The following is a 13,172-nucleotide window of genomic DNA, read 5'->3' on the forward strand; positions in this document are numbered from 1 at the left end:
TGTTTGTTTTTAAAAGAACCAAATTTATTAGTAAGTTTATTTCAAAATGATGCAATTCTAATATTTGGGCTTTGTAATCTGGTTAGTTTGCACAGGGTTATTACATTAGGTGGAATTGTTTACTCATGTTTAGGTTTTACACATGTTCCATACTCACTTTTACATTTACAACACATTGAGCATAGTTCTCATATTCACAAGGAATTCTTGATACGTCTGATACTTTCATGATGCTAATCCATACAGTCCATTCTCAATTGACAGAGTCATGATTTATTATTGGTTGTGGATAAGCATCTATACCCAGGCCCACCCTGGGCCCCTCCCACTGTACATGTAAGGACCCGCCCCGTCCGTGCACATCAGGCCCCTCCCACTGTACATGTAAGGACCCGCCCCGTCCGTGCACATCAGGCCCCTCCCGCTGTACATGAAAGAATCTGAGCTACAGATTACCAGTCTATTGGGTCTAGTATGCAAAATGTAATCCTTCTTTAGCTTTCTACTCTACCGTTTTAATTCATGCATGATTATCTTGTCTTTTAAACAGTTCTCTTTGTTGAGTGAAATTGTATAATAAACCTGAACCGACGCCCTTAATCACATGGAGTGGAGTCGAGGGCAGTTTGACTAAGCGACAGAACATAATAAATCATATGCCAAATATTCCACCAAACTATTACAGAACACTAGTCCACCAGGCCAGCATACTTCTGTCACCGTAAGAGGCAGTTACACCCGCCAAGTGCCATTGAAGGGCCTTGAACCCCACTAAACCCGTCGTTTGGCCGAGTAAATTTACTTGAAACATGTGTCCACAGATTTATATTGAAATGGATTTAAATTAGAGCCAATAGGGCTTTTAAAGAGACAATGTGCAAAAATACTTTCAAGTTTCATGTTACATATAAAGAATGACATCAACGCAAGTTTGCTGTGCGATTAGTAGTGATTAATTATATTTCAAGAGGAAGGTTTGAGGAACTGCCACGACAGTCCCTAATCATATTAAGCGCTGCCCCTTCCCTGTCGGGATCTAAGCGCCACAGTCATGTGTGATAGTGAGAGCGGGGGTGGGGCTAATTGTGCTTCAGCAGCTGTATGGAACAGTTTCTTTAATGTGTACATCCCACATGTGTGGACACAAGATGCATGAAAATGTTGTAATACATATGCCAGGTTCCTTGGTGGCGCTGTTGAACAGTAACACTAAGACAATGTGCATGCGCTGAAACTGCCTTGTAAAGTAGAGGAGGGGCAATGGCGCAACCTTCACTAAAGAAGCGTCACGGCGGATCTTTGTCCTCTGGGACCTGGTTTCAAAGTTCAGCTTTTAGACTCCTGAAACGCCCGCTCCCTGTGCAGAATACCTTTCTAGACTTTATCTTCATGCAGACAAGGCCATAGTTTTCATTGGCCTGGTTTTGTCAGTTCAACCGTCTGTAGCACAAAATATAAAAACCCACCTCGTCATTCTATCTTAACTCGACCCTTTTTCACTAATTTTAAGGGAAACTTGGCCTTGCCTTGTAGTCTCAGGCCCACTGCAGACATATTTCATTCCTACCTTGATGAGCGTTTCACTGGGCCGAGCGGTCAGATAGCGCATGGTCTGGTCAAAGTTGAAGGCCAAGGCTTTCACGTACCGAGCATCTGCAACAAAAACCCAGCAGAAACACGTCAGCACATACATGAATGTGGGCCCCATACACATAAGGCCAGGGGTCTCATTTCTAAATCCTTCTGCACTATACGAGGCATTTATAAAACTTCCACTCTCTGCTCAAACTGAGACCCTCCTGTAAGTTCTGCACAAAGTCTGGAGACGTCACTCGTGGAGAGGAGCCGAAGTGAAGAGTTATTAGGAAATATTTGATCCAGGAAATAGTCAGAAAACACATCTTTTAACCTCAAATGAAAATAAATTCAGAGATATGATGACAAAAATAATGTGATCATATGATAAACACTGAGAAGGACCGTTTATTCATCTCATTCTGGACACACAGGGCACACATGAAGCCGAGCACACTCCCTGCCTCTGCCCCTCCCCCTCTGATAATCGACTCATGCTTTGTTAAATCTCATTCATAAGTCACTTTGCACAGCTCTTTCATGGTGTTGTGGAGGTGTTCACGTGCACAGACCCCAGCGGCAGGTGGGATCTGTAAAGCACAAACTGCGTAGTGGACGCCGCACAGTTTTATAAATCAGTAGTTTGCCTCTAGTGGTCACTTAGAGTGTGCACTTGCTCTGCAACATTCCCACACAATCCTTGCCAATCTTTGTCCACCTATTTACACACACACTAGCTCCAATATGTCAAACCTCCGGCAAAATCAGTGCGTAAGCAGCAGGTCTGAGGTCTGAGGTGGCCATGTACTCGAGCTTCAAACAAACAACAAACCACTTTGAACTGCATAAAACGTACTGCCCCATCATTTATTTCTCATTAGGCTGAGCAAAATAATATGTCTGTTTGCTGTAACGCGACCGACCCGGTATGAAACTAGCCGACTGAAAAAAAAAGCAGCATTTTGTTGAAAAAATGTCAAAATATTATATTTTTCAATTATTTCACCGACTTTATGGAGCCATCTGGCACATTTACATTCGGCCCTCAGAGGCGACTGTTGTTGTGATTTTGGCCTTACAAAAATAAATTGAATTGAATTGAATAATTTAAGTTAATATGTATTGTACCTTTTCAAATGAACAAATACACAGATAAATGTTATAAAAAATGTAGAACTGGATGGAAAATGTGATGCATTAAGTAAAATAAAGCAATGGCAATTGGGAGGTTTCAAAAGAAACAATAGGAAGTGAGATTAGCACAAAGGTCAGAAAACAGCTGGGCATGATGAAAACTCAAAGTCAATATTGTGGTATATGCAGTATTTTCATAAGAAAAATTCCTGAGGAAAAATGTGAGGTGCGTCCTAACCGCCACGGCAACCGCCCCGGCGTGTGTCCGTCCTAACCGCCACGGCGTTCGTCCTAACCGCCCCGGCGTGCGTCCGTCCTAACCGCCCTGGCGTGCGTCCTAACCGCCCGTTATGTATTATTGTTTCCTGTATTATTAATATCTGAGCCGGATGGAGGGCTAGGGAGATTTAAATTCAATTTAAAGGGACAATTATGATTATATATATAATATGATTATGGGGGTTTGTGTTGATTTATGCCATTTTGTGTCTAACCCCTATCCTTTGTTAATTGGTTTGCCCAGGGGAGGGGCTAGGGGAGGGGCTAAGGGTTTAAACAGGAGCTCTGCTCATTGTTGAAGGGAGAGAGCTGAGGGGAGCATGTTTGCTGTGAGACCCTGTCACTGTGAGACCCTGTCACTGTGAGACCCTGTCACTGTGAGACCCTGTCACTGTGAGACCAGGCTGCGAAATAGACGGGGGCCCCGGGGCCCATAAGCAGTCAAATCTCCGGTGGGCCCGGGGTTTGAATTAGGAAGGGCCCGCCGTGCCCCTGTATCTAAATTACTCGAAAAAAATCAAGATTTAACTAGTAATTTGGCCATATTCGGGGCATTTTCATCGCTTAAGTTTAGTTTTGACAGACATGCCCACTTCGCAGTCTTCTCGCTTCTCATTGGCCGAGCGGTTTCCGTGATCTAATTTCGATGAAAGCGGGCATCTGATTGGCCGCTGCGTTCGGTTGTACTCGGAAATGCCCGCTCTAATTTTGCCCCAAAAGTGATCTCTAGGTCGGCGGGCGTCAATCTCTACTCAGTCAACAATTCAGTCTTTTTAAAGTTGTTTGCAACAAAAGCTGTAGTTTTGCACATTAGTGACAATGTCAATGTGGAAGTATCCAAGGGCCCCAAGGGCCACGCCCCCTTTGGAGTTGTTAGCATCGGGGCAATGTATATATTAGTTTATTTTGTAGGCTGTGATTTTATATATTCCACAAGATCTCCTTATGTCAAATGCTGTAAACAGTATTTATTTAGTATCTAAGAAACATTATTATATTGAATTAAACAGTTTTAAAGATCATGATCTCTGTAGAAAAAGCTTCAGTTGTAGTCATCTGGACTCAGTTAGAAAAATTTGACGTTTCGACTCTCATCCAAGAGTCATTGTCAATAAGAGAATTTAGGTCGAGAACTCCGATATTTGTACTATTCTGTGGTAAGTCCAGCCCATTGGTCGGAGCCTTCCTGAAGTGGAAAGAGTTGTTTGTTTCAACAGAAACTTACCCTCTTGGTATCTACCGAGCCTATTCAACCCTTTAATGGACTATTAGTCTCCCCTTTGTCTTTGTGAGACCCTGGCTCACTCACCCTGAGTACCTGATTAGCATCTAAATGTCCTGGTCCTCTACCTCTTCAGGGGTTCAATATTCCATTATAAACCACAGGAAGGTTGAATCTTAGCCCTCCATTTCTGTTTAAAGAAGGTTTTTCTTTTTTTAACAAAAATAGCTTCCTTAACTCCTCTTTAAATCTTTTCTCCTGCTTAAAATCTTCACCTCACCGTCTTCAAACGAGTGATTAGAGGCTTCAAGATGAAGATGCACGGCGCTCTGTGGTCCTGAACTAGTATTTATTCTGTGCTGATAGTGAACTAAACAGCCTCTGCACAGGAGACACTATGTAACGTTCTTTAAAACTTTCTTCACTGCATTGGATAGTTTAAACTACCTTGCTCTGTTTTTGAGTCGGCAACTTGTCCTTAGGATGAACCAGTTTTTGTCTTAAAGTGTTCCCTGGTTTAAAATAAACAGGGACTTCATGTCGTCTAAAAATTCTCTGCAGTTTTTCCGATAGGCCAGAGACATAAGGGATAGAAACACCCTTCCTTCTCTGTTCAGTTTCCGGGGTAACCACAGGCTGAGAGGGCATTTCGGACGTGTTTTTCCTCTTGCCCTCTGAGCTGGTGGGCTCCTCTTGCCCTCTGAGCTGGTGGGCACACCTTGAGCTCTGTTGTAAGGTTCTGATCACACCCAGCTTGTGCTGTAGTGGGTGGTTGGAACCAAAGAGCAGATACTGGTCCGTGTGTGTAGGTTTCCTATATACTTCTATTTGGAGTTTCCCGTCCTCTCCTCTGATCGTGGAACAATCAAGAAAGGCCAAGCGATTCTCCTTAGCGTCTTCTCTTGTAAACCTGATATGTGGGTCCACAGCATTGATGTGATCTGAGAAGGCTTCCAACTCTTGTTTGTTGATTGTTACAAAAGTATCATTGACATAGCGACGCCACAGCTTAGGGGCAATGCCTGAGAAGGAGGCCAGTGCCTTCTTCTCAAAGTGCTCCATGTACAGGTTGGCCACTATGGGAGAGACGGGCGAGCCCATGGCACAGCCATGAACCTGTCTGTAAAATTGTCCACGGAATTGAAAGTAAGTGGTGTTCAGACAGATGTCCAACAGTTTGCATATGTGTTCAGGTGTCAGTTTGGTCCTTTCCTGTAGGGTGGTGTCTTCCTGCAGTCTGATCCTCACTGCTGCTACTGCATCAGAGGTCGGGATGCAGGTGAACAGGGACACAACATCATATGAAATCATGAGGTCATATGAAATCATGCGTGTTTTCCACATGATGTACCGAATTCCCCACCAGTGGAGCCAATATAGTTGTTAAATGCTTGGCCACATTGTAAGTGATGGAATCTGTGCTGCACACTATGGGTCTGAGTGGAACATCCTTTTTGTGTATTTTAGGAAGGCCATAAATGCATGGCATGGCTTCCCCAGGATACAGTCTGTAATACAGAGGCCGGTCTATCGCTTCCTCTTTTTCCAGCCTTTGTAAACAGTCTATCACTTTCTTCTTGTAGCCACTGGTGGGATCTCTTTTCAAGCGTTCGTATGTGGTCGTGTCCTCGAGGAGGGTGTGGACTTTGGCTTCGAAATCAGATGCGTTGAGAATCACAGTGCAGCGTCCCTTGTCTGCTGGGAGGATGTTGATGCTGTGATCTTTTTCTAGTGCTGAAAGTGCTTTTCTCTCTTCAGATGTGATATTTGAAGGTGGTGGTTTGGCACTCTTCAGAGTCGCTGTGACACGTAACCTCAGGTCTGCAGCCTCCGATTCAGTCATTTTGTTGTTCCTAATTGCAGTTTCAGTGGCTGTGATGTAGTCCTCTGTAGGGATGTCCAGGGTCTCACAAAGACAAAGGGGAGACTAATAGCCCATTAAAGGGTTGAATAGTCTAGCTCAGTAGACACAAAGAGGGTAAGTTTCTGTTGAAACAAACAACTCTTTCCACTTCAGGAAGGCTCCGCCCAATGGGCTGGACTTACCACAGAATAGTACAAATATCGGAGTTCTCGACCTAAATTCCCTTATTGACAATGACTCTTGGATGAGAGTCGAAACGTCTATTTTTTCTAACTGAGTCCAGATGACTACAACTGAAGCTTTTTCTACTATGGAACACGCCTGGACGAATGAGGGATTACACCAACATCATGATCTCTGGTTTATAGGAATTCAGTATTTGTGCTCTTCCTTCATATCAAATAAAAGTACTTTTTAAAAATTGTTTTACATGCTAATAACGAGGTTTAAAACAACACATTTATCTTGTTCCTATGACGCTGCGATGCCGCGCGCGATTGTGGGCCCCTGAAATTGCTGGGGGGACCCTAACTTGTTTAGGTAGGTGTCACTGTGAGACCCTGTCACTGTGAGACCCTGTCACTGTGAGACCCTGTCACTGTGAGACCCTGTTACTGTGAGACCCTGTCACTGTGAGACCCTGTCACTGTGAGACCCTGTTACTGTGAGACCCTGTCACTGTGAGACCCTGTTACTGTCGCTGCTGTGAGTTTTTTTGGATCCAGTAAATACCTTCTTTGATAGTCATTTTTCCCACTGTAAATATTCTGCCACTGTTTTTGTGACTGGGTGTGAATAAAAATCACCACACATTTTTTTGACTGAGCCATCATTTTTCACGGAAGCTAAAACGAATCCGTGACAAAAAATATAACATTTTCCCTGTGCATTTCTATTACCGATAATTCTTTTATTTTTATTTCGTAACACCCCAAAACCACAACAGCCGTTGCCTTCATGGGAGACAAACCCCACCACAGCCACCACATGTGCAGGTGAACTAGACATTTGAGCCATCACAGTTCAGCATGACAGGATTTATGTGGACGGGAGGGTTTCTTACACTCCGCAAAGATGAGCTGCAGGGCATCGAAGCAGATGTCCAGGTGGCCCAGCTCCAGGACCCGGGGCCGGATGTTGGGCTCTCCGGTGCGCTCCAGCCATTGCAGCGCGTTCTCCAGCACCTCTGGGGAGTGCTGCGGGGACACGCACGGGACACACAGCTTGTGAATTTGTGGAAGAAAAATCGTCATTTCAGTGACTTCATACAATTATATTAAGATGAGATAAGATAAGATATTCCTTTATTGTCCCACATGGGGAAATTTCATTGGTGCAACGCAGGAAGATACAGAGGTAGATACAGAAGAACAGATCACTTATAGGAAGTCTGAAAAACACTTTCAGTAGAAGATCTCCAATAAACAAAAACTCCTATAGACAAATAAATTAATATTGTGGCCTGTATAATAATTCTGAACTAAAGATTAAGACTTACACGAGTTAGTTCAACTGTAGACTTAATGGCGCACTGAGACATTTTCTGGTGGGGAAAGGCTGTTTGGATTCACACATAGTGCTTTGCCAGGAATGTTCCTCATTGTGGCATTCCTTATCTATCTTGCATTTAACCAATCACTGGTCTTTAATTGCAAAACAAAATCATAATTAAAGCCACAAACAGCAGGCCAGGTCTTATCCTTCTGCCTTTTGATGTAGGATGATTGGTTTTAGCTAAAAAGTGGGGCACTGAAGGGCACAACTGGACTTTATTAAGGATTTATTAGACTTGTGCGGGAAACAATGCCTGAATTTCAAATCCTGACATCCACAACTGTGAAAAACATAAGTAGTTGCAAGCTCCTATTTTTTTCAAACGTACACTTATGTACTTTTACGGATCCATTTACAAAAAATAAGAACAGAAAATAAGTGATGTTTTTTTACATTCTCAGCCCCCTTTAACACCATATTGTGGAATATTTCAGGGGAAAAAATAAAATCTCCCAGACAAGCCGATAGCAGACCCCCACCAGACTAGTACTACAGGATGTGGGGCGTGTGCACTGGACTCACCAGAGTAAAGCAGTTGCTGATGAACACCACTTGTTTAGTTTGAGCCTTATGCAGCTGAAAGAGAAAAGCAGTTTAGACTGAGCTCAGACTCTACGGCCGCACTGGGGGCCGCACTGGGGGCCGCGCTGGGGACAGCGCTGTCCCACCAGCGCTGGGGACAGCACTCACAGATCCTTCCACCAGAGCACGCAGGATTGCCTCCAAGATCTCAATCTTGTGGATGTGCCTCAGCGTCACGTCTTTACTGTGGAACCAGAGAGAGAAGAGAGAAGGGTGAGACAAGAGTGGGAGTGTGGGGAGGACAGAAGAAAGACATCATACTCAATGAACATATCACCCATTGAGCATGTTTGAGAATTCTATAAAGCAAAACAGTGTTCTTTTATTGTGGCCAGCCCAAGGCACACCTGAGAGGTGGGATGGATTATTAAGATAAGATAAGATAAGATCATATTAATAGCTCAGCGAGACAAATTTGTAAACAATATTTGAGCGATATGAGTCTTTTATGTATATATAACAAGTTAACGAAGTTCAGCTTATGAAAGATGGGAGCAAAACTCAAGTATTGTGCTTATATTTGAGTTGGGTGTAGGTGAAGAGATGAGAGGCCTACATACTTGGGCTCTACCAGGCCCACTTGAGCGGCCCAGCAGAACACTGAGTTGGCCTCGTTGCGCTGCAGCAGGATAGGCAGCCAGAAGGCACAGACCTTCATCAGATGGCCCGCTTTCTTCCTGTCCGCCACAGAGATCCGGCCCCAGTGCTCAAACACAAGGTCTGAAAAACAATGTACACAACTTTTCAACAGGATGTGCCAAAGGTCACTAAAGGCCATTAGTGTCTGTGTGTGGAAATGTACAAGGTTATTTTTAAATGATAAGAAATCTCAGCTAAAGCCCAAAACACATTACACCATCATTTTCCCAATTTAGGACCAGATTTGCTCAAAATGGTCAAAACATGTTTTTTTCTATTGAAGTTGTAGTGCTGTTAATAACATGGGTCCTTTGGTTACAGTTTTCATTTTTGTCGTTGCCTGGAAACAGGAAAGGCCTAAACAAAGATTAAGTAGGCTGTGTAATGTTAATATTAAAGCGTGCAGCACGTGAGTGTCCCAGTCCGGGCTTTTTACACGGGAAACTGTCTTTCTGCGTTAGCAGTGGGCCTGGGCTGTGTCACAAATGTATTCAAATTTGTGTTCTTCATGGAAAGACGGAGTCACCACAGAGGTCAGCGCTCAGAGCGCTCAGAGCGTTCTGAGCGCGCTGAGCGGTTTGGCATAACCATACTTTCTGGAGGCCAAATCGTCGTGAAACAATATGCAAGTGGTGATGAGGATGATACAGTTGGAGATATCGACAAACTCTGTGAGCTCCATGTCATGAAATCACATGCAGCAGCAGCGATGACGCCTCTGGACTCTCCAAAGTGGACGCTGTTGAAATGTCAACTCCGCTGTTCGTACTCAGAGACTTCGGTGCCAAATTCATAATGTGTTCTTTGACATTCATATTTTACCTGCCTGTCGCCTGTTCAATATATTTCATTTAAAAATCCGTAAACCAAGTAATAAAATAACTGCGGCCTAAGGTTATAGGTGTTATAGCAGTGTCGGTGTTGATAAGGATCAAAATACATCGCTTCTTTCTTCTTTAAGAATACACCCTTTTCAATTTCAGTTTTATGCTTGCAGTGTTTCATGACTAACAACAGAGCTCGGCAACAGCAGCGGCCACAACAATAAGTCACGTGAGTGAGACACAGGAATAATCAAAGCACTTGCAGCCTTTGCCCCAGCGTCTGTTGTGCCTTACCTGAAGTCTGGAGCTTTGTGATGGTAAAGGGCGGGTCCGAATGCTCCTGAGGACAGAAACCAACAGCTCAAAGTTAGCATGGTTTACAGTTAATGTTTAAAATGAGTTGCCCCTATTCAACAATGAATGTATTTGGAAGAGAAAAACAATAATTTAATAAAGAACTTTGTGCCAGTTTGTATTCACAGAATTCAGACCGGTCTCAGCTCAGTTCAAACTACAGGGAGTGTTGTCACGCCGACACAACAAAGTCTAAGTCTAAGACGTACAACTACAGTAGGAGACGGTAATGTAACGGTCAGCACTAGATCATACACTCATAACTCACGGAAGTGACAAATTTGTTCCCGCTGATACAGCTCAGGCAATCATTTTCCACTTCCCACGTAGTATATTTTGTTTTGTGCTTGAATGTTGAGCGCTTTTTGTTTTTGACCAAACCACAAAAAATTAATTTAAAAAATAGGGTTAACCCCTAACCTTTAACCCTAACCTTTAACCCCTAACCTTTAACCCTTAACCTTTAACCCCTAACCTTTAACCCCTAACCTTTAACCCCTAACCAGGCTGCGAAATAGACGGGGGCCCGTGGCCCATAAGCAGTCAAATTTCCGGTGGGCCCGCGGTTTGAATTAGGAAGGGCCCGCCGGGCCCCTGTATCTAAATTACTCGAAAAAAAATCAAGATTTAACTAGTAATTTGGCCATATTTGGGGCATTTTCATCGCTGAAGTTTCGTTTTGACAGACATGCCCACTTCGCAGTCTTCTCGCTTCTCATTGGCCGAGCAGTGTCCGTGATCTAATTTCGATGAAAGCGGGCATCTGATTGGGCGCTGCGTTCGGTTGTACTCGGACATGCCCGGTCTAATTTTGCCCCAAAAGTGATCTCTATGTTGGCGAGCGTCAATCTCTACTCAGTCCAGAATTCAGTCTTTTTAAAGTTGTTTGCAACAAAAGCTGTGTCAATGTGGAAGTATCCAAGGGCCCCAAGGGCCCCGCCCCCTTTGGACTTGTTAGCATCGGGGCAATGTATATATGTTAGTAGTTTATTTTGTAGGGTGTGATTTTATATATTCCACAAGATCTCCTTGTGTCAAATGCTGTAAACAGTATTTATTTTGGATCTAAGAAACATTATTATATTGAATTAAACAGTTTTAAAGATCATGATCTCTGGTTTATAGGGATTCAGTATCTGTGCTCTTCATATCAAATAAAAGATAAAAGTACTTTAAATTGTTTTACATGCTAATAACGAGGTTTAAAACAACACATTTATCTTGTTCTTATGACGCCGCGATGCCGCGCGCGCTTGTGGGCCCCTGAAATTGCTGGGGGGCCCCTAACTTTTTTAGGTAGGGGGCCCCCCTGGCCCTTAACTTTGAAAATCTATTTCTCAGCCTGCTAACCCTTAACCCCTAACCCTAAGTTTTTGTAGTAATTAGTTTTTGGGTTTAAAAATTTAGACACAAAAAAAAATTGCGGGAGTCGAACCCAAAATCTACAGCATGGCACGCCGTGGTTCAAACCGCTGGGCCAATTATTCTGGAAATGTTCTGCTGCAAGACAGAAAATATACCTCGCATGTGACCTGCCCACCACGAGGGCCGCCATATTAGATTCTGTAACTTCCAAATTCGACACTTCCGTGATTTATGAGTGTCTGATCTAGTGCTGACTGTAATGTAACACTTGGATTCCAACCGGAGGAGGAGGAGGAGGAGGAGGAGGAGGAGGAGGAGGAGGAAGCCTATGAGTGTCAAGGTAACAAATTAAACTGAGCAATGTTTGAGGTAAAGCCTCAATCATTGAACGTAAATGTGTTAAAAGTTGGTTTATTTGTTGCCCTTATCGCCCAATAGCCATCAAATGTAAGATTTTTTATAATTGAATAGTCCCACTTTTTTCATAATTCTAGGTCCCAACCGTTCAGAGCTTTTGTGTCTTCACCTGGTCAATTGTAGTTACTTCAGCTACATTGATATGAACTCTTCAGCAGGAGCTGCAGTCTGAGCGGGTTCACGGCAGAGCTTCTGGACAATAAGCTCGAGTCAAAACAACTTCATGGAAAACTTTGAAGCTGACTCTAGTGGGCAAGTGTCTGAGCTCGCAACTATTCTAAGCAATCTTATTTGTCGTTTGCATTCCAGTTTTTTTAAAGTTAATGTTGAGTTAAATCTGGTTGAATTGTGCGTTGACTACTGGTAGCTAATGGCTAATGCTATCCCCCATTTTTTGTAATCAAAGTAAATGACAATCTTTTGTATGAAACAGTTCTACGGTGTATCTACGGAAGTCCATATCATGCCATTTCTTTCATTGTGAAACTTTATGGTTTAATGAATATAGTGTACAATGATGGAGATGGTAAACGGGATAGAAATGACTAATGTCTTGAAAACAGTGCTGGTCAGTGGTCTGTCGTGAGATGTTTGTATAAATATAACAGTCTTCGAAGTATAATACTGTATCACATAGAATATATTATTCTTAATCACTCGGGCTGTGGTGGTTAAACCATTTCCCTTGCGGTAACTTAGCGTGGCGCAGCACAGCAGTTTGCGGTGTGGCCCATAGGCCCATAAATTGAGGCAGGCATAAGTGACAGCCGTGGGTTGCCAGGCCTTGGTCTAAATGATTTCAGCATTATAACACTGCCTTCACCCATTAGCTAAAACTGTACGGATTTTCATTACATACCAAAATTGTGAATAAAATGGTGTATTATGATACAGTGCTCAGGCTGCGGTTATTTTATCACTTGGTTTACGGATCCGCCGCACTTAGATTATTGATTTCTACAATATAAATAAAATCAATTATCATAATTGTTTTTCCTTTAAGTACCGCCAACAGCGCAAAATAGCATTAAATGAAATATAAAAAGCCAAAATCCTGCGGGAGTCTGTGACGGAGCGGCGGCGTCCAGTGCGCGGTCCGCGGAGAAGACGCGCGCCCCCGTTTCCCTGTCTGCTGCGCGCCAAAATTATATTTATGTATTTTTTTTTATCGCCCCTGCGACGAGTTGGCCACTATCCAGGGTGTACCCCGTCTAAGGCCCAAATTCACTGGGATAGGCTCCAGTCACCTGCGACCCCGAAAGGGAACAAGCGGTAGAAAATGAATGAAAATTATATTTATATTTCGTCCGCCTGTTCAATACATTTCATTTAAAAATACGTAAACCAAGTAATAAAATAACTG

General features: G+C 43.2%; 2 protein-coding genes across 2 annotated transcripts in view; one reads left to right on the forward strand and one right to left on the reverse strand.

Annotated features, from left to right (window-relative positions):
* Positions 1-13,172, forward strand: part of ccdc15 (coiled-coil domain containing 15) — a 123,959-nt gene that overhangs the window by 76,743 nt on the left and 34,044 nt on the right. The window lies entirely within an intron of this gene.
* Positions 1-13,172, reverse strand: part of ttc3 (tetratricopeptide repeat domain 3) — a 55,650-nt gene that overhangs the window by 38,263 nt on the left and 4,215 nt on the right. Inside the window, exons 3-8 of the mRNA XM_072446979.1 lie at positions 9,968-10,013; positions 8,771-8,930; positions 8,319-8,394; positions 8,151-8,204; positions 7,138-7,270; positions 1,568-1,653 (exon numbers count right to left, since the gene is read on the reverse strand). Coding sequence (XP_072303080.1) covers positions 1,568-1,653; positions 7,138-7,270; positions 8,151-8,204; positions 8,319-8,394; positions 8,771-8,930; positions 9,968-10,013 — 555 coding nt within the window. The remainder of the gene's footprint in view (positions 1-1,567; positions 1,654-7,137; positions 7,271-8,150; positions 8,205-8,318; positions 8,395-8,770; positions 8,931-9,967; positions 10,014-13,172) is intronic.

The sequence above is a fragment of the Eucyclogobius newberryi genome, unplaced genomic scaffold (genome assembly GCF_026437365.1).
Source record: "Eucyclogobius newberryi isolate DKJ021-1_F unplaced genomic scaffold, fEucNew1.0.hap1 SCAF_15, whole genome shotgun sequence".
NCBI classification, from domain to species: domain Eukaryota; kingdom Metazoa; phylum Chordata; class Actinopteri; order Gobiiformes; family Gobiidae; genus Eucyclogobius; species Eucyclogobius newberryi.